At 40.4% G+C, this 21,598-nt stretch overlaps 1 protein-coding gene across 4 annotated transcripts in view; it reads right to left on the reverse strand.

Moving 5' to 3' along the window:
- LAMA2 (laminin subunit alpha 2) overlaps window positions 1–19,751 on the reverse strand; it is a 477,652-nt gene extending 457,901 nt beyond the window's left edge. For all 4 annotated transcript variants that reach the window (XM_063124695.1, XM_063124694.1, XM_063124692.1 and 1 more), the window contains exon 1: window positions 19,629–19,751. In XM_063124695.1, coding sequence (XP_062980765.1) covers window positions 19,629–19,731 — 103 coding nt within the window. In that variant the 5' untranslated portion in view covers window positions 19,732–19,751. The remainder of the gene's footprint in view (window positions 1–19,628) is intronic.
- Window positions 19,752–21,598: the final 1,847 nt, after the last annotated feature.

Below are 21,598 nucleotides of genomic sequence, written 5' to 3' on the forward strand. Positions count from 1 at the left end.
GGTGTAGATATGGCCTGCATGGCACACAAAGATCTGTTCTCCAATATCTTGCCACTGCTCTTACCCCTTTCCCCAGCATATGCCGCCTGAGGCAGGTGCCTCACTCATTCAGCAAAAATGATATCGCCCATCTAGCAAAAATGCAAGGTGGATGGAGAGTGGAGACAAATATCACTTCCGCACTCCAGCCATCCTGGATTGGATACTCAGCAGCCTCCGACTTTGAATGCAGCCATTTATCTTCATAGGATTACGCTCTTACTAACATTTACTTTTCAAAAAATATTTCAAAGCAATGTACAACATAAGTCATTAAAATAATAACATTAAAATGGCAGCAGAAGAACAACTACATCAGCAAAGATAATTCTGAAAGAAATAACAGCAAGGATGGGGGGCCTTCCTCCTGCAATATGGCATTCCACAATGTTGGGGTTATGAGGGAAAAGCAGCCAATCACGTTTCCCCACAAGATAGAATATGAAACAGGGCTTCACTTGTAGATCCCAATTGCTAGGGAGCTTTTCAGAAGTGAAAAAATCCCTGAGATAATCAGGAATGTTTTTTAAATATATGTTTTATTTTTAATTTGAAATGTGTCAGGAACTGCTGGATCTTCACGCACCTCTCCTGTGACTGTGGTGAACTTTTGAACTGCATTGAATACTTTCAGGCCCTGACTAGCTCCACTCACCCAGGCTGGCCATTGGATCATCTTGGAAAAGAAGCCTTCAGGTGAGCCTTGGTTAAACAAAAAGGTCTTCCTGAGTTCTGGAGTGTTCTTATATTCTTGGTTATTCTTTGGTTCTGATTTCCTCCTCCTGGTTTATCCTCTGGTTCTAATGTATTTTTTGGTCCTGACTTCTGGGTTGTTCCTCAATCATGCTCCCTGGTTTGTTCATCTGCCTTCACTTACTCTTTGGCCCTGACCAGTGATGTAGTGATAAATGTTGAAGTGCAGGCACTCATCATGACAGTCCCCTTAGCCACATCCCCAAGGAAAGTCCAAAAAACTCTGGCAACTGTGTTAATCCATATCAACAAACCACACTCCGCAGCAGATCTTTTGCAAGTCTTAATTGACCACTCAAGAGAAAGCCACCCCTAAATACCTGCCATTACAACAGTGAACAATATATCATTAATGAGAAAATTCATCCCATCCGCCCCTGCCCTGCCAGCTACTAGGAGGATTACAGTGAAAGTCAGAGAGAACAGGGAAATCTAAGGGGTGTGAGGGTAGCAGATGGCATCATCAATGCTGCTAGTAAAAAAAAAGTGTTGGTGTGCTGCATCCCTGAAAGCCCTGGCTCCACTACACCAGTGGCCCTGAGTTCTGGCTTCCTTCTTGACCCTTCCACATTGGCCCCGTGGTTGTGACTTACTCCACAGTCCTAACCACTGACTGATCTCAGAGCGCCTGGTTTCTAAACTCCTTGCTTATCTCAGACTTCTGCTCACAGACCAGCCCTGATCATGCGTATGTGTGTTTATACTGTATCCAAATCTGACCCTTAAATGTGGGGTGGCCTAGAAGCCCAGTAAATAAATAAGCACAATAGAAGCTACTGAAGAAGGTGAGCATCAGTTTTGCCAACTTCAGTTTTTAAACAATGAGAATTAAATTATTTTTATAACAGTGGAATGTCACAGGAGTCGCAAAATGTATTTTCAAAATTTAATTCTACATCCTATGTTGTCTGGCCTACTTTTTTTTTAACTGAATGAGGGGTGTGGGTGTGGGTGTGGGTGGGTGGGTTGGTGTGCTTATTATTGTACAGAAGCCTAGTCACAGGAATATTAACGTCAAGAGGATGAAAAGAGAAATGACAATGTCTTCCCCAAGGGAGAAACTTGAAAGTGAATAGCTACTTGGAAGTCCGTCCTATTGAATCAAAATATTCGTGTACCTAACCACAGCAGAAAAGCTACATTAACTACATTAACTTTACCAAGCAGCTATGTAAGCTACATTTGCTTTTCATCTAAAAGTAAACTCTGTGTCAATGCAAAAAAAGGAAGAAGGAATCCTGCACATCTTCTGCAGGTTTTTGTGCATAGTTACATTTAACAACAAACCACAGCAATGATAGGAACTAAAAGAGAGCAGTAATAATGGAGGTTGATTTTGGACACCCATTTATTTTATCTGGCATATCAGCAATATTACAGGAAACGGTGCTCCAGATGAGAATGCATGGTGCTCAAAGGTTTATAACATTATCAGATTTCCAATATCTCATGATGCTTTGCTCTTGGTTGGGATGTGAAGGCAGTAACCAAATCCAGATGTATGTCTAGGACACTTGTAGAATTATTTAATTTATGTTTTCCTGAACACTTGGTATAAACTAATTTTTACAATTTGCTTATTAGCTTAAAAGAACAACATACCCCTGGGAGGCGACTCAAAAGGTTAGTACCAGTCCCTCCTTCATTTCCTTTCTCAGGGCTTAATATTACTGTGAAACCAACAGAACAGGACTCAGTTAGAAGTTATAACCATGGCTCCAGTGAGAAGTAGGATTTTATCTTCCTATGTAGCACAACATGCCAGATTTGTTGGTGGGTGGGGGGAGTATGGGAAGGAAGAGGGGGGAGGGAATTAATTGATTCCACCTATATTCAGAGGCTCAGGAAATTGCTCAAGGTTTTTCTCCGTTACTGATAGGCTTTACTAACTGTACCATGCATTCCTTTCCCAACTAAGCACCAAGGAAAGTTACAGTCTGTGGACTAGATTCATACTTGCTATTTTGTGAACAGAATGGCTACTTCTGCTCTCTTACATAGATGCTTGCACAAGTAGACAGAGGAGGGGATTTTTCACCAATCCCACCTTCTCCTTGAAGTTCCCATTACCTCTTCCCTCAGAGCCATGGTGGTGGAGGGTGGGGTGGAACTGCCCAGAATGGTGGAATTGGTGAAAAATGTCTCCCTGCTTTCTACCTGTGATTGCATCTGGATAGTAGAGTTCCAGTCCATGCAACTCTGCATCCAACCATTGAGAGCCATTTGCTATTGAACAAACATAGAGAGCATGATATTCTAGACAGAATAATACACAGAAAGGCCAAACCCAAGACACAAATCTCAACAAACCCAGAATAAATTAATGGCAAACTAAATGTCAGTCATCTTATGTAAACCGCCCAGAGAGCTTCAACTATGGGGCGGTATACAAATGCAATAAATCATCATCATTATCATCTACAAGTGTTTATGTTGTGCACTCCATACAAGGGACAAGTTCACTACCTAAAAGTTACATTCTAGGAGATGGAGGGGGACTAGATGTTGGTGTTTGGAGTGCAGACTGAGACTGCGGTGGTTGGTAGCAGGAGTAAAAGCATTCAACCAAACAAAGGCCCAAACGTTTTGGGGTTGCTGTATTTTTTAACAACTCATACATGATAGAGTATATAGCAACTACACAGTAACTGAATATGGATATATCCACTAATTAATTCCGTAGGTTAAGAAGTACACCCTGTGTTTGCCTAGCACCTGCAACACATATTTCCCGTCTCATGCACTCTGCAAAATGTGTCGCATTATGAGGACTAAAATACTGCTGCCTGTCACAAAGGAAACCAGAAGAAGTGGCAGCAAATGGCTGGCTTTGAGGCATCTCCACCCCCACACTCATAGTTGAGATCCAAGACATGGGTCTGTTCTTTTCAAAAAATGAGGCAGGCCTAAATGACTTTAGGAAGAAAGTGAAATATTGCTGAGTGCCTTCTAACAGGAAATTGACACACAGAGAGAGCATACACTGTTACAAACCAGTAGCTTTAATAGGGTACAACCTGAGAACATTCTGAACAATTTTGTTCCTTAGAGGTTTGAAACCAGATGTTCACAAGGTCCAGCTGACATCTTTCGTGTTAGCCAGCAAAATGTGGGATGATTCCAGGAAAGTGATTATTCATGAAAGCAATGCATGTCTCCATTAAAGAATTCCAATGCCTCAGTTTAAAACTGTGATTTAAAATGGTTTTCTTTTTGTTTACCATATTAGAACATTATAAAAATGCAGCCATACTGTATCAGACTAATCCACATTCCATTTTCAAAGTGTTGTTAATACCAGATTTTCAGATGAAGCTACGATGGATAGGTCAAAAATGCACTGTCCCTATTGGTCATTTATATCTCATCCTCACTCCAGTTTATACAATTCCAAGATTCATGGATACTCTTCATATAAATTTTCATCCCTAACTATCACAGCTACTAGCCCTTAAGTGGTCTGTTGCTCAGTAAGTTTGCAATCCTTTCTTCACTCAGGTATTAGCATTATAACACCCCAGAGCGAGTTAATTTCACATGGCACAAAAAATCAATACTTTTTAAACCAGTCTTCTCCAACCAGGTGCCCTCCAGATGTTTTGCACTTCAACTCCTATCAGCCCTAGTCAATATGGCCAATTGTAGTCAAAAACATCTGTTCTTCATTTCATGTTCTGCATCAAACACCATTAATTAACTCATACATTATTGTCATATCACATTTTGATACTTTGTTTTATATTGTTAATATCTCATTTGATAACATTCCTATGCTTCTCATCGTATCTTCTCCAGTTCTGCTTAACCACTTGTACTTTGTGTCCTGATCAGTCTTCTTCCAGCCATTAATCCATGAAAGAAACTCTGTCCAACCCTGCCCTTATCTCTCATGTTCTGCTCATCTCTCATATTGTTACAATGCTGAGCAGGAAAGGAATTCCCACTTTTCTTCCATTTGTGGGGTGGGGGAACCCTTGTTGAAAAGCCTTGTTGCTTGTTGCTAAAAAGAAAATCCCCCAAATGATAGAAATTTATTGGTATGTTCAAAATATCTCAAAAAGTGTGATAAATTGTAGATGGTTGCAGCAAGTCAGAAGGTTTTAAGGGAACCTTTGTAGATGATATCCACTTCCCATTCAGTGCACAAGAGCAGCTGCACTAGAGCTGGTTCTTTCATTTGGGCCAGTATGTGTTTACTCCTACAAAATAAATCTCTCTTTTATATTACATTGTGCCATTTATGTGTGCAAAACAGTCATCATAGAAGAGCAAAACGGTCTCGTTGGATATGAGCATGGAGTTTAAAAAAACCTCTAATGTCAAGCTGTAACTTTAATCCAGTGGGGATTGCCATCACAGAAGGATCCGTGTCAACATGAAGAAAAAAAGAGACATAGGAGAATGAGGTGGGTATAAGTAGATGTCTGGAGAATATCAACTATGTGAAATGGAGACTCATGGGGAAGTTCTGTTGGTTAGAAAAGATATGGGACAAGTGGGGGCAAAGGGACAGCTCCAAGGGGGAATCCACCTCATGCCAACCTCTTCGAGTGGAGAAGAGAATCTCTAGTCTCAGGGCAGTAGATTTGTCCTATGGGGCATCTTGGCTGCTTTTCCATCTGGGCATCCTGAACTTCTATTGAGGCTGAAATCTCAACACATTTACAAGGGAGCAAGATTTATTTCACAAAGTGGATTTTACTTCTGAATAAATATGCAGAGCATTGTGCCATATTTCCCCTCTTCACTGGTTTAGGGTGAAACTAAACATTTTCTTGATATAACCATACAACTATGTATCAGGTTTTCATTACCTAATTATTGGTGTGGGTGTGTGAGGGAGGGTGATCAGAAGACATAACATAGAGGACAGGCTGTGGCTAGAATGCTCAGGGATTCCCCCCCCCCCTAAGCGTTCTAGCCATAGGATGTGTGGTTGATATTCGTGCTGATCATGTTGTGAAGAGAAGGCATAAGTCTCTCCTCTCCATGCACCATATTGCTTGTAAGGAGTGCCCCCACCAGCCTGTAATTATGTAATGGAAAACTTGATATGAAGCTACATACTATGTTCCAAGAGAATGGCTAGTTTGGCCCTTAGAAAGTAGCTCTAAGAAGTTCTCTTTAATGCTCACAAGAACATCTAGCTATGCTCATATAAAACCTGTGTTAAAAGAACTGCACTGGCTTGCCGTTAGCTACCAACCCACATACAAGCCATGTTGTATGGCTTAGGACCAGCATACCTAGCAGACTGCCTTCCCTTATATGTATTCAGATGACAGTTACGATCTTCCGAGCAGGTCTTGCTGGCCATTCTGAAACAAACAGAATGTCACCATGAATAGGCTGACCATATTTTGGAAACCAAAAAGAACCAACATGGCCAGCCCACAAGGGGGCATGCCCACCCCAACATGGCCTTGGTCACATGTCTGATTCTATAGCTCACAATTAAGGCAAACATCTCTACATAATATCTGCACTTAGTGTGTTGTAGATTTGTCTTATGCTGATAATTGATTTTGATTGATTCCCCCTTGGAGGGGGATTTTTTTTAATGTTTGCTATTGTGTGATTTTTAATAATGAATGCCACCTTGGGAGAGCTCCCAGAAGTATTTTAAATAATAAATAAAGTCCTATTTAGTGACCAAATAACCCAACAGAATTCTCCCTTATATTGGATAGATTATGTTTTGATATTCCTTGATTCTTTCTGTTGTCCTTCACAGAATGTACTCTAATGATGATGATGATGATGTGTGGATGTTACCAGAGATAGCATTTCACAATTATGTTATAATTACACTGCATAGTACAGAAAATACCTTACTGCTTTTAAATTTAGTGTGTTGATGAGATCCCTTTTTTGTCAAACCATTGCAATTTAAGTTCCAGTTAAGGTACTTTTCTTCAGTGTCCCATGCAGAGCTTTATACAATATAGTCATGTTGTGTTAAGAGCTTTATACAATATAGTCATATAGTGTTAAGTTGTTGTATACTGTGCCATTATAGCAGGAGATTAGTTCTGCAATCTCACTATCCCTACTTAACATAATCTCCCTTTCCAGAATACATACAATAACAGTGATTTCATTAGTGTGGCTGTAGACCTGTTGCTGGGGAAAATGGGTGGGAGGGTGCTGTTTCACCAGGCCCTGCATTTAGGTTCCTGGTAAACAACTGGTTGGCCACTATGTGAACAGAGTGCTGGACTAGATGGACCTTTGGTCTGATCCAGCACGACTCTTCTTTTGGATTTTCTCCAAATAGAAGAACTGTCTCTGGAGAGGCCACCAGTGAGGGAGGAAGCAGCAGCCAGGCACCTCTCCACCGTGCCTGGGTCCAGCTCCAGCTGAGAGCCCCCTCCCTCCTGCTACCGACTGTCACTGAGGAGGCCACCAGTGAGGGAGGAAACAACAGCCAGGCACCTCTCCACCGTGCCTGGGTCCAGCTCCAGCTGAGAGCCCCCTCCCTCCTGCTACCAACTGTCAGTGCAGAGGCCACCAGTGAGGGAGGAAGCAGCAGCCAGGCACCTCTCCACCGTGCCTGGGTCCAGCTCCAGCTGAGAGCCCCCTCCCTCCTGCTGTCAACTGTAACTGCTGAACTTTGCAACTAAGATTGTAGTGCCTGAATTTGCTTTCCTTTTCCCCCTCCTCCTCCTCCCTCCCAATCCCCTTTCCTTTTGTGTCATGTCTTTTAGATTGTAAGCCTGTGGGCAGGGACTGTCGAGAAATACTTTTGTAAGCCGCCGTGAGAGCCTTTTTTGGCTGAATGGCGGCATAAAAATCCTTAAATAAATAAATAAATAAATAATTTAAAAGAATACATCCTTTATTAAAGGTTTTTGTTTTTCCATCTACTGACAGAAGAAAAAATCTAGTACCTTTAGCAGAAATATATAATGACTGACAAAATGCAGAGAAATGATTCTGTTTTCAAATTGTTAAAATAGAGTTAAGTCATTACAAGCAAGTCACAGGTCATTTCTGGAAGATAAATAGCCAACTATGGAAGGTTGGTGGCTCCTGGCAATATCTTCAGCCATTACCCAGAGAGGATCATCATTAATACATGAAAATTACCCTGCCTAGAGGCTGTCATTGATATTATAAGATGAAAGTGCAGAGAAGTGAAAACTATTTTATAAGTCTGAGTTTGCAAATCCCTCAAATTTGATTGTGACAAGTTCTGAGCACTTCTTTTTCTAAATTAATACCTCATGTATTATCCAGCCTAATTGTTAGAATCATTTCAACATTCAGTTACATTTATGTGTACGTATGACAAAATTAAAGTGGCGTGAAGAATACCTAATGCAGCTTGATTTGTTATTTCTTTCCCCAGAAATACCTAATTCTTTTATTTTCATGCATACTGAAAGTGCCATGAGGCAAATATGACTATTTTTCATGCCCACCTTTCAAAGATAGCCAATAAACAAAACTACCTTCCCACAAAATAATATTCCCAGAAATGAATATAAATATACATTAAGCGTTTGACTGAACCTACATGTATATTCATTGGAATCACATATCTGCTGCCTAAACACTCATTTAAAGAAAGCTGTGAATGTCTATTCAGCCATATATACAAGCTACAACAGTCAGCCAATTAATCAATTAGATTAAATAGTTTTTTAAAAAGCTATCCTCTAAAACAGGTATTTTAATTGTTATTTTTATTAATATAATAACCCTACCAATTAACTGCTCCTGCCAATGCGAAAGTTTCTGTCAGCAAAATAGGGAATGAGGTGATTTCCCCCACACACACAACAAACCACCTCACACCCTCAAAGTCAGTTCTAGATGGTTGGGAAGATAAGGTGGGCTGTAGGGGGGAAAGAGAAGGCGAAAGTCTTGCACAAGCCAAACTCCATGCCTTTGGATTTTGCTCTGTGTAAGAATAAAAACCAATGCTTTTTTCTTCTGCAGAACATTGCTTTATTTAGGTCCAAATTTATGCAGATGTAATTGATTAATAAATTAAAATCATTAAATTTTAATTGATTAATCAATTAAACTCATACAATTAATCAATGAAGGTTTCTTTAATTGGATGACATCCCCATTATATAACAGATTCAATTAAAATGAATATTAACATCATATATCACGTATTTAGTTGGATACACTGAGAAAATAGTAAAATTAAAAGAAAAGCGTTTTGAGGCAATGCTTTTTCTTTTGTTTTAAAAAAGTAAAACAATATGGGGTTGTTTCTTATATGGAAGTTATATTAGATCTGTCTGCAGCAAATGCCACACCATGTTTTACCTTCCTGTGAGGCAGAGGAGGGGGGATGGAGCTGAGAGGCCAGTGGATCTGTTGGATCTACAGCCTCTCCTCAACCCACCCACCAACATACACCCCTCACATTCCATCCACTTCCCAATGTCAGAACTTACGCCTTGAGAGAGGAACTGCTGTAGAGCTTTCTATAGCGGCTGGGATAAGGAGAATCCCTGTTCAAATTTCATAACCCTGACTTCGGGAAATCCACACACCTTCAGATGCTATCTAGGAGCCCATAAGATTGCTCTCTTTCACTAGCTCACTTTTGTTTCCTTTTGTAATCTCAACCTTGTATTCTCTCTAAGGTCGTAAGCCATGTAGAATCCATTGTCCTGGACAGGTAGGAATTGTAAGGTGTTGTTCAGGAAAGATTTGAGTACTGTGCTGGATTACAAAATTTAATATGTCATATCCATTGAATTCACCACCACCCTTTAATCATTACCGTATATGCCTACATTTTATGTTCAACAATTGGAAAACTTAACATAGTTAAGAATACCAAGGGATAGTATCTTGAGTTGTTGTTGTTGTTGTTGTTGTTGTTTTTAAAGGGGGGGTTAACCAATTAAACATATTGAAATCTGTTTTGCTGTGGTACCAGTGTGCTGTAAAAATAATATCAATGACTAAAAAGCTATGTTTAATGGACTATATCTCATTTTAATGTCCCCTAGTGATTCACCATCTCAGAACTAGATGAGCACTCAGCTCTTGCATCTAAGATGATCTTATCACAATCCACATGCCCTTTATTTGTTGTTTATATTGCTGTCCAAGATTTCTTACTTAAAGAGTCATCAACTCCAACAAGACTTCAGCTTGGTTTGAGAAAATAATTATTGTCTCAATAATTGGATCCTGAGCCATCATCTGCTTTTAAGAGATTGCCTCCTTTTGCCCATTAGGCCCTCTTGACTTATCAGAATGAATGTTCCCCATAATTGTTTCAAATAGAATGTGGTTGCCATTTGTATTATAGGCATTCTTTCCTTCATTTGTTAAGTGCTTTCTATATTGTACATACATAATGGGATTTGTGGGAAAATACACTTTTGCTAGCTATTCAGTATGTGCTCAGCTAGATCTTAGATCTCATGTATATAATTATTTTGTTAGTCTTCAATAGGACAAGTAGACATACCAAGATATGTAGGTGGCAGAAAATATTCACATACTTAACTGACACATTATTCAGTTGTCTGTATTGTAGCTGGGGGAGCGGAACACAGCAACTGCATGCATAATCAATAGGTATAGACTGTGCATGTAAGAATTCCCAACCCACTCTCACGCTAGCAAATATTTTCCACAATTACTATATGACCAATATGGTAGTCACTGCAAGGGAGGAATACATTCTTTGGCAAAATGTCTAACCAACAGAAGCCTATTCTGGAAATAATGGTGCTATTCTAGAGGCTATTCTACGACTCTTGTGATGTTAATACATGGAGCAGAGCCACAAGTCAAAGGAAAAGAGGGGAATGGGACAGTTCTATGCAATGAATTTCTCATCACATTTGTACTTGATACTTAATACATATAAAATGAAAATACTGCTGGTTTGGGAAACTACTAATCTCTATAGAGTTTTGCAACTGATTTTGGATTGAGTTTACTTGTTTCTTTATGGATTTTTATCCTGTTTTTAAAATCAAAGTTCTCTCAAGAGAGCTTACAGTCAATATTATAAAAACATTTTGAAAATAAACCCCAATGTCTAAAAATTCAAACTAAAACCTAAAATTCAAACTGGAACCTAAAATTCAAACTGGAACACTACCCATGAAGGTATTTAATTGGGTAATTAATATACTTGACCCAATGGAGGGCAGGGTGGCTAGGAATACCTTTTATCAGGTGACAAGTTTGCTAGTTGCAACGCTATCTGGAGAAAAAGGACACATGATGCTACATAAAGCTAACATTAAAAAATAGTTCGGAAAATCCAATTGGTACAAACTTCAGCTGCCATAATGATTATGGGTGCTTGGCTAACTGATAACCAGGACCCACTTTTTGGAAAAACCCTCCCCATGTGCAGTTTGGGCATCAGAAATTATGGCATGTTCCAAATGTCTCCTGAAAACACACTTGTTCACCCAGACATTCTCTGGCTTGTAATTAAATTAACTGTGCTGTTACATCTTACAATATGAGCAATACAAGGGGCAGTAATTGTTTTTAATATTTATTTTAAAAGTGATTTTAATATTTGTAAGTAAATCTTTTGCTCTATCGTCTGTTGATTAATCAAACTGGAGTTTCTCAATTTCTTAGACTTGTAGTCTTGTGGACTTGAATAAAGGTTCAATTCCAAAAATGCACAACTCCCTCCAAAATGTGCAAATACCCCCATTTGTGCATTTTCGCTCGTTTTTTTTTTAAACAAACAAACATATTTTTCAACAACTAAACTTGCATAAAATTCTGGAAAATAAATATAAAAAACTTGACTGGAATTCCACAGAATCCATGCAACTTGGGAAAAGTGGGTCTGCTGTGGAATCCACATGTCGGAGTCATAGAAATCCAAACTCATTTGAATCCGTTGTGGATTTCTCCAACATCCCTAATGATAGGTCTCAGCTGTCCAATTACATTCAAAACTTTTCCCTCTATGGCTTCCTCACAGCATCACATATACAGATTTCACAAGGGCTATGTGCTCACTGCCAGACTCTATAGCAGCATATCCCTTTGAGTCAGCGCCTAATGTCATTACAAGGCCTACAGCAGCTGCAGCAATGATATGCCAGTGAACTATTGTGAAATCTTACCATGAATTATAAACACACTTTCTCATTCCTTTCTCATTAAGCATTGTATTTTCATAGTTTTAAAACATAGCCAGGTATCAGCAGGGTGGGGAGTGCTAAATGATTGCCTTTCCATTGAAATATACCATCATGCTTTTCTGCCCAAGCAGCAAGATCACATCCTTTGGATAGCAGCTGAAAATCACTGTCATTGGCAAAACTTACTCCTTTTATTATAGAAAGACACTGGATGACACCTGCACCTTGAAAAATGTGGAAAATGTGGTAAAATTGGATAGTTCATGAAACTGGCTCCACCTAGGCAAGTGTTCTGAGTCTTCTCACAGCTCAATTTTATGCAACTCTACTAAGGAGGAGGGTTCAATAGGGCTTATCCCAGGTAAGTGGGCCTAGGGTTGCAGCCTTAATTTGCATGCTGCCCTTTTGCAAATCACTGATATGTGTTGTTGCTGATTGCAGTGCATTCAGATACAGACAGCCACCATTCAATTTATGTTGTACTGTTCTGAAACACAGTATGTAGATATCTGTAGGCATTATACCATTTGTAGATATAATTGTTCTTGAAGGATATTTGTTCCACATGAATTTGAGTGTCCTTCTTTGATCTCTGCTACAAATAAATGTTTATTACCTTAAATTTCAATATGCTAGTGTGAACAAATTTCAATGTGCCATTGTGACTAAAACATCATATGGGCCCAAACATGAATTGTCACTTTGATATACAATTCATTACAATGTAATGAAACAAAAAGTAGGAAGTGGGGCAACAGGTTAAATATCATGTAGCATACATTATCAGAATTTGATTTCTATCAACAATCACTGTGTGCGTTTCTCTAAACAAAATAATATAGAAACTCACATGTTGTTATTGTGCTATAGGGTTAAGACCATAATCAATATCAGGCATTTCAGAGACTGAATTCATTTAGATGTCTTACTTTTGCAATGGGAATGTTATCAATGGTCATGCAACTTCATTATTATTATTGCATTCCTGACTACTATTTATGCGACATCCCTAGCTACTGAGATTCCCTTAGCCATGTTATTGATATCGATAATTTTGATGCCACATCAATCTGTGCATATAAGAGGTAGCATACACATAGCCTTTAAAAAAACCCAAAAAAAACAGGTCCCTGCATTTCAAGAGGAAACTTTTTCTGACATACCTCTGAAAGGGAACAAGTAGTGAGAATGGGACTGCTAAAAACTGCATCTCAGTGTTGAATCCTCCATTTGCCCCTTATAACATGTAGTAAAGCTGGCCCTGTGTCCTAACATCGTGTTGTTACATGTTTCCTCATTCCTAACACTGGGAGCTAGTGTTAACATGATGTCAAGATACAAATATGTTTTAATACACATTATGGAGTAGAAGGGAAGAACTCAGAACAGGACTGAGCTGCAAACCCATGTTTATCCTATGTACTTTACACAAAAAACCCAATGTATCTGTGGATTTTGCCATAAACATCTCTGGATTGTTGCATTGTTCTTACACAGTAGGTTTATAAAGTTACATACTGTAATAAAGGTGCTAACATATGGAAGTAATCCAAGAGATGGTTCAGTCATAGTGCTCCGCCCTTGTGAAAAAATATTTTAATTTACAATTATGTATTTAAGATATTTATATTCCATTTCACACCATCCAGTAACGGAAAAGCAGCAATAAAGCCCACCAGCTAAAAACAAGCTTTTTTTTTTAACAGGGCATACCCTAGTCAAACAATTAAGCACTGTTGTTTTCAATGAAAAAGATGGGTTTGGTCAGAAAAACCCTCTCTGAAGTCTTAGAAGAAACTTCAACTCAGAGAAGGCTCTTTGTTTTTGAAACCTCCCTTCTGGCCCCTCCCAACCATCACAGAATTTTCCCAGTATGATGAGTTGGGGCTGTGTGGTGGATGGGAGAAGCCATGAATCCACAGAATCCTCAGCCTTCTAAGCCCCCAATCACACCCCCCCGACATGGGGAAACATTTAGACCAGCTTGCTTGGCATGGGAAGGACTTTTGTCTTAAACTGGGGGGGGGAGGGGAAGCCCCATGGAGGGGTGGGGAGAGCCCAAAACCATATCTGTTGTTCCTTTTGCCCTGCCAGCAAGAGCATAACAGCACTTTCGAAGTGTCAGAGGTTCTTACGTTGGATGTTCCAATGTCAGAGCTCCAACCAGCGGAGGGTTGAGAAGCATAGATTCTTTTCTTAAATATCTACTTAACTTCAGTGAAAAGACTTCAGTACCTACTTACCTTTAGCTGCATTGTACTACATAAAAAGGAGCAGAACAACAATATTCTCACTCCTTTTCATCTACCTACTAATGGACTGAACACGCCTTGCACATCCCTCATCTAACTCTTCCAAGAATTAAATATGCATTCTTTTTTACAGTCACTTTATTTTAATGGCTCATTCTCATCTTGTGATCAATCAGTATCCTGATTGCTAATCATGAATGAAGATGTTACTCAAATGTTTATTTAAGTATAAATCATAGATCTTTACTGAAGCAAGTAAAAGAAATCAAATGCATAGTGCAAGATTAAAATTGCAATTGCCAAAAAGAAAACTCTATCATGCCTATTTAATAAACTACTACTTAACAACAGTAGGCATTAAGGCCAAAGATTCCAAATTGATGTAAAATTTGATGGAATTTTAAGTTCAAGACATTTACATAGGCTGTGTTGATTCACTAGTCTTTAACAGATGGCCCAAAGTTGAATACCAAGTTCTTTTACAACTATGCAAAAATAACCAGCCACATGATGGATAGCTCAGCCAGTAAAATACTGATATAGATCTTGGTGTCACATACCATTATCCTGGCTCAAGTTCCCAAATCATTATCTAACTCTGAATATATGAATTTAAATATTCAATTTCAAAATCTGCAACACATAGTATCTGTAATTTACATTCATTTCAGGTTCAGAAAGTATGTCATAACTTGGTATGAAATTTACAACTCATTTAAGCTTTGGAAATGTTTCTTAATCGATTCCTAAAACTGCATGTAATATTTTCTCCACTCTTACGAATTTCATTCTAATATTCTGGAGGAGGCAGAAAAGTGTACAGTCTCACTTTTTAAAGGCTGCTATATATCTCTTTGGCATATTTCCTGTACTAAAAATATTCCAATGTATAAGATACAGTTGTCTAGAATACTGTTTTTCTTAGGAAGGGAAGAAAAGGTTCTCTAAGTTAAAAAAAAAAGTTCTCTCTAAGTGGAAAAAAAACCTTCAGTCAACAGAAGAATAAGTAACATATGAAGCAATGAGCTAAATTAACTCCAGGCTTTTGACAATAAAACTCTCCAAACAACTTTAAAAGTCAAATTGCAAACTAGTGTACTGTCTGTGATGCAAGATGTGCTAGAATTCTACATTTTAATAACCATCCAGAAATCCTGTAGAAGTGCCTTAGACATGTTTTGCAGTAATATATACCAAAATATCTCAAAATGGTACTCCACACTATCATGGGATTAATTACACAGTAATTGGGATGGATGAGAAAGTGCAGAATAACTCATCCCCATATTATGCCAAATTTTGAATGTGTGGTTAGCATCATTATTTATTTAATGCATTTTATACCAACTTTCCGAAGTCAACCATGGTGTTTTACCCCAAAATTAAAAGTCATATTCACATTAAAATGTAGTAAAATATTATAAACATTTTAAAACATAACAATTTAAAAATCCATGTTAAAAAGATGGGCTTTGACCCACTTCCTGAATGCAGAGAGGTCCAGTTACAATTCCAAAGGGAGTGTGGTTCAGAGTTTGTGAGCAATGCAAGAGAAAGCCTTTCCTGTGGGCCCTTGTAAATGAGGATGTCTTCAAAGAGCCTCTCCTGCTGATCTTAGTAACTGAACAGGTTCATCCCAAGATAGGGGGTCCCTCAGATAGTCAGGCCCTAAGCTCTTTAGAACTTTAACACCAACACTTTGAATCTGGCCCAGAAAAAAAGTGGTAATCAGTTCAGTATTCAGGTGATATAATTACAATACCATGCATCTGTTAACAGCATAGTGGCCGATTTTGCACCAATGGAAGCTTTCAGATGCTCTTCAAGGGTAACTCCACATACAGTATATTGCAATAGCCTAACCATGATGCAACCAAGGCATAGATAACTGATGCCAGATCGACTGACTCAGGAACAGTGCTGGTGCACTAGATACAGTTGTGCTTCTAGAAAGTGCTTCTCGCTGCCACCTGAGAATTCAAGGACAGTGTAGGATCCAGAAGCACTCCCAAGGTACAAATCTCATCTTTCAAGGGGAATGCAACCCCATTCAGAATAAGTTAAATCCCAGTTACTGAGCCAGGCTTTCTACTGATGAACAGCAGCTCTTTTCTGGATTTAATCTCATCTTGTTTACTCTTACCAAGCTCATTATCAAGCTCAGACCAGGGTGTCAACTACTTCCTTGGGTTAGGTGACAAAGAGCATCAGAACTGAGTGTCATCAGATGTCATCTCACTTCAAAACTCCAGATGACCTCCCCAAAAACTTCCATGAAGTTGTTAAACAGCACAGGGGATTTCTTATGAACAAGGAAAGATTTACAGATGCATCACAGCAATATGTAACCTGTATATCAGGGGTGTTGAACCTCTTTCAGCCTGAGGGCCAAATTCAATATAAGAGATGCTCTTGGGGGCCACATTCCAGTGACAGGGAGGGCCAAAGGCAAAAGAGAGCAGTGCAATAATACCAACAGATGTTTACCTTTAAGAGAAGTATTTCATCCTTTTAGAATGGGGAAAATGCATTAAAGCAGGGATACTACCAAAAAATCAGCAGTTGGGAGAAAGGTGGCATGGCCACTTGGGGAACCCCAGAGAGCAGATTAGGACCACAGACCTGAGGTTCACCCTCCCTGCTTTATATGGTTAAATCTAGCAGTTCTCAGGATTCTCCTACTACTTCATTCTACCAAGTTAGCATGGGCCAAGGCAGCGTGGCAAGTCCCAAGGAGTGAGGAAAGACACAGGGGCAGGCAGGGAACAGTTGCAAACTGTGCCCCCCACTTCCCCCCCCTCAAATCAAAGAAGTAAGCTAAAAGATATATTACATGAGTTCTTCTTGCCTATTAGATGTTCAGATGGTTCTTTTGGGACTAGCTAGTCTTCTGGCAATTATCTCTTTTTATCAGGGTGCCTATGGGTGACTCAAAATATAGAATGGATGATAGAGATGCAATGGTTAGTGACCAGAGAAGGTGATGACATTGACTGGGGTTGCTGTGAGGATAAAAACAGGAGGAACCATGTACTCTAATTTGAGATCTTGGAGGAAAGGTAGGTTATAAATGTAATAAATGAAAATAAATATGGAATATATACCAGTTAGCCCATTTCTTTCCTTGCTCTTCATTAGTCTGTTTCACTACCACCCACATAGCTTCCATGTAAATAGATTTATCCATTATATTATAAAGATTATAAGCATAAAATATATGATATCTAACATACTGCTGGGTGGGGAGGAGAGATTCAATGCTAGACTGCAACTATTGGTATGTGTAATTGATATTTCCATAGTTCTAATTGATATTTCCATAGTTCTAATAGGAGGTGTACTGTGGCAGACAATACGTTTTTCTGGGACTGTGGCTCTGAAACATATCAGCTATGCCTGGATTCTATTTAAATTCTGGCTGCCCATACTAATGACCAACACTCCTCATCATTGAACCAAAGTTCACTGTTACCAACATGGTTCCTTCCTCTATCTTTCTTCAAATCCCCCCAAAGCCAAGCTTTTTTTTTTTTTTTTTTTTAAAAAAAAGCCTATTGCTCTACATAGTTATTTATATATTTCTCATCTCCAGCTGAAATGAAGCCAAACTACATGGAACTGCATTTCCTCACATTAATTTATTTGCTTCCCCCTTCTTTCCTTTCCTTTCCTTTGACTGTTTATTCCCCACTGCCAAAATTTAGATTGTAAACTCATTGGGGCCAGGAACTGTCTCTTTTTTTTTTAAAGTGCCACTACAATGATGGACTTCTATAAGTAACAAACCAGTACTAAGAAAATGTGACAAAAATGTGAAAAAGATATTTCTATAACTGGAAATTATCTCCTTGTCTGAGCAGTACATGGTAACAGTACTGAATATATGCCTCAATGTATTTTAAATGTGCTATTTTAAAATGTGATTGGCAGTGCTGTTTTCCAGTGAGTCAATTTCCAAATGTAGTCAAAATGTCTGACTGAGGTATTCTCCCCTAGTTACCTGTAACTCTATTAAAATTCAGTGAAGATATGCATGGCCCAAGCCTATGCATGCTTACATGCAAGTAAGTTCCACTAATTTCAGTGATACTTATTCTTAAATATGTATGCATAGGATTGCAGCCTTAGTCAAGCTCTATTCATCTTCTAAGAGTTAAAATTAGCATTAAGAAGCCATCTGCTTGATGCTTTCCAATGGGGATAATACATGAAAACTTACAAGTTTAAGTATCTAATCTTCTCACCTAAAATGTGGAATGGACAGGAAATCCTTAAATGAATCTGAGGCTTTTGATTGGTGCCACATTACTACATTAAAATCATGATCAGGATTTGTTATTCAAGCTATTTTTAATTTGTTTGCTTTCTAACATGCTTTACCGCAAACTTTTGTCTTTGAAAGCTCAGGCTGCAAACCTATACACAAAATTACTTCAGTGCAGTGAAACTTAGTTTAAGCTACACATGTCTCAGATAATTTTAGAGCCCTTTTTGTCCCTAAATAATATGTCCATGTTATTCTCTTAATTGATTGTCTCCATCTCTAGTCATCATTGCAGAATCAGCCCCACCCCACAAAACCAAGCTATACAATGCAATTATAGTATTATAATGAAAAAATAAATGCTGGGTACTTATTCCATATTTGATGGGGTTTTGGTCAAATTCATTGTAACATCACTACATCACCACACAATGTAGATTGAATTTGACTGAAATCTGAGCCTTTTGGATAGATGCAGTTTCCATACTGGAGATGGTCTACCAATATGTTCTTTAAATATTCAGTCCAAATTCCAGGTGGCTGCTTTTAAATAATAATAATAATAATAATAATAATAATAATAATAATAATAGCAGCAGCAGCAGCAGCAGCAGCAGCCACCTGAGCTTTAATTCTTATCTTCTCAGTGGCAAGTTTATAGTTAGAAGCTCAAAGCAAGAATTGGTATTAAAGGAGGGGGGGGTGTTTGAATGTGTGTCTGTTAACATGTGCAGTGAGCCCCCTCCATTTGAAAATATGAAAAAGGGAAGCAGCTTTGCATCAAACACGCATTGAGGCGGGGGTGGTGGAATTTGTTTTTGAAGAAATTTAAGTTTCCTCTAAAGGATAAAACCAAGCCAGAGAGAGGCGGTGGGTCTCCTGACTCCACTTCGCAGAATGGAAGCCCAGCTGCCTGTCTGAAAGCTTCAGGACCTTGAGTCGTCTTTCTGTCACAGCTTTCCATGGGGGCCTCTTCTTCAGCCCAGTCCCATCCATGAGACGCAGTTCAGCGCTCACCCTATCCGAAAGACCTCACTGCCAAAGTTTGCCGCTTCACTTCATTACAGTTCAGAACCAACGCGGGGGAGAAGAGCAAAAGGAAGGCGCAAAGGACGGGGTGGACGGGGGGAACAGCTACCCAAGTGTGTTATGTGTGTGCTTTTGCCAGAAGCCCCTCTGGGGAACTATTTCCATGCCGCAAAAGCGCTACCGTACCTCGTTGCTGCGGCGCTGCCTGTTGCTGCTGCTGCTGCTGAGAGCCGCACCGGCTCAGTAACGCGGCGAGGACCAAGAGAGGAGGCAAACTTCTCCGCGTCATCGCGGCGAGCACCGCTATCTCTCGCTCCCCTCCGGGCCGGCGAAATGAGGCGAGGAGAAGAGACGCTGCCTGTGAGGCGAGGAGGAGGAGAAGTCCCGCCACACATACGCACACAACTGCTGCCACAAGGGAGGGGACCGCGCAGAAGGCCACACCCCTGTCCCGTTGGTTTTGCTCCCTCCCACAGGGCCTGAGGAGGGTCACAAGACAATGAACAATCGGGGAAGGCTTCCAAAGAGGGAGGCTTAGCGGGGGAACGGCAGGGGAGGGAGGGAGGGAGGTCGAGGCATGCCTGAGGTGGAGATAAGGGCACGAGGACAAGGTCATGGCCAGAAAGTCAGGGGACGTTTAAATACAACCACCACGGAGCACAGATAGACGTTATAGTCTTAAGCTACCCGTGACGTTAAACACGTACTTGGAAAACGATACTTTTTAACACTGCCGCTTCTCTCTTGAAGGAAAGGCCGATGACGGGCTGAGCCGCGGGAAGGCAATCACCACCTCTCCTCCTTTGCCCTTTCAAGGGAGGGAAAACGCCTCCCTTAGAAAGCACCCTGTGTGCCTCACCGACCCAATGGTGACGTCTCCTCGTTCTGTCTCTTCTGAGGAAAGGCAGGGAAGAGTGCAAGAGAAGGGAGTGGCTCTTGCTCACCAGCAGGTGGGATTGGGCTCACAATGCTGCCTACAGAGAAGTAGTGAACAGAAAAAGCTCTGCCCAGTTGCCTGGCATTTCCTTCTGGGCAGAGAAGCACCGCATCCTCTCACTAGCTCACCTGTGCTCCCTCTGTGAGTGCCCAGCCAGTGGGGGGGGGGGAGCAGCAAAGGTGGTGGCTTCTCCTCCTCGAAGGAACTGCCAGCCTTTCCTCCCTTTAGGAGCTAAGTACAATTCCTTCTGCTGCACCACCCTCACATGTTGGGGTGCACAAGCAGGTAGAGTCTTCCAGAGTGGGAGCACAGGTGAACAAACGGAGGGGAGTGGCTACCATCAGTTGCCCAATCCTTCTTGCCATTGCTTCCTCTGCCTCACTATTATCTGTGTGTGTCTGCATGGCATGTTTCTCAGGGGTGGCAAGGGTACAAGCAGAAGGAAGCAGCAGCTCCTATATCCTTTCTTGTTTACCCTTTCTGGACACTGTGGCAGGCTGGGTTGTGGCAGTTGTGCTCCTTAGAGAGAGCACACAAGCCGTGCTTGCTCCCCTCATCTCCACATTCTCTGGGTGTTGCAGTGGATCGTGGAACGAACGGGGATGATCATGGAAGGAACGACCAACTCATCCTCCCACTTGCTCATCTGAATCCTCTCTCTGGGTAGCGTGGTAGTGGCGATTCTGCCCAGTGAATCAAATCCTCCCTGTTATGCCACCCAAAGGGGGGGCAGTAGCTGCTCCTCCCAAGAACAGCTGCTGCTTTCACACAATTACTCAGCTATCCTTTCTCTCCACAGCAAGGATTTGCCTCTGTCTCAAATTGCTTACCTGCCCTTTTCTTCTGCAATGCTAACTTGCTGCTCAATCATCCTTTTTTTGGAAAATGCAGCAGGAAAGATTGGGTTTAGTGGGGCCATCCAGTGGGAATAAATGAACAAAAGGAAGCAGTAGCCTGCTAACTTGCTCTCTGCCTGCTTACTTACCCTCTCTGTGTAAAGGGAATGAGCAAGCAAGAGAGGGAAGAGCTGCAACCACGTTTGCCTACTTACTCTCTGGCTGAGTTCAGACAAGACGCTAACCAATGGGGGAGGTAATAGGAACAGAATGGGAAACAACCATTGATTAGTGTGTTAACCGAACTCAGCCTCTCTCACACACGTACACTTACTCTGCACTGGATTATCTCCAAAGGCATTGAATTAGCCCACAGGGCAGAG

This window comes from Elgaria multicarinata, chromosome 4 (assembly GCF_023053635.1).
Source record: "Elgaria multicarinata webbii isolate HBS135686 ecotype San Diego chromosome 4, rElgMul1.1.pri, whole genome shotgun sequence".
Classification (NCBI taxonomy): domain Eukaryota; kingdom Metazoa; phylum Chordata; class Lepidosauria; order Squamata; family Anguidae; genus Elgaria; species Elgaria multicarinata.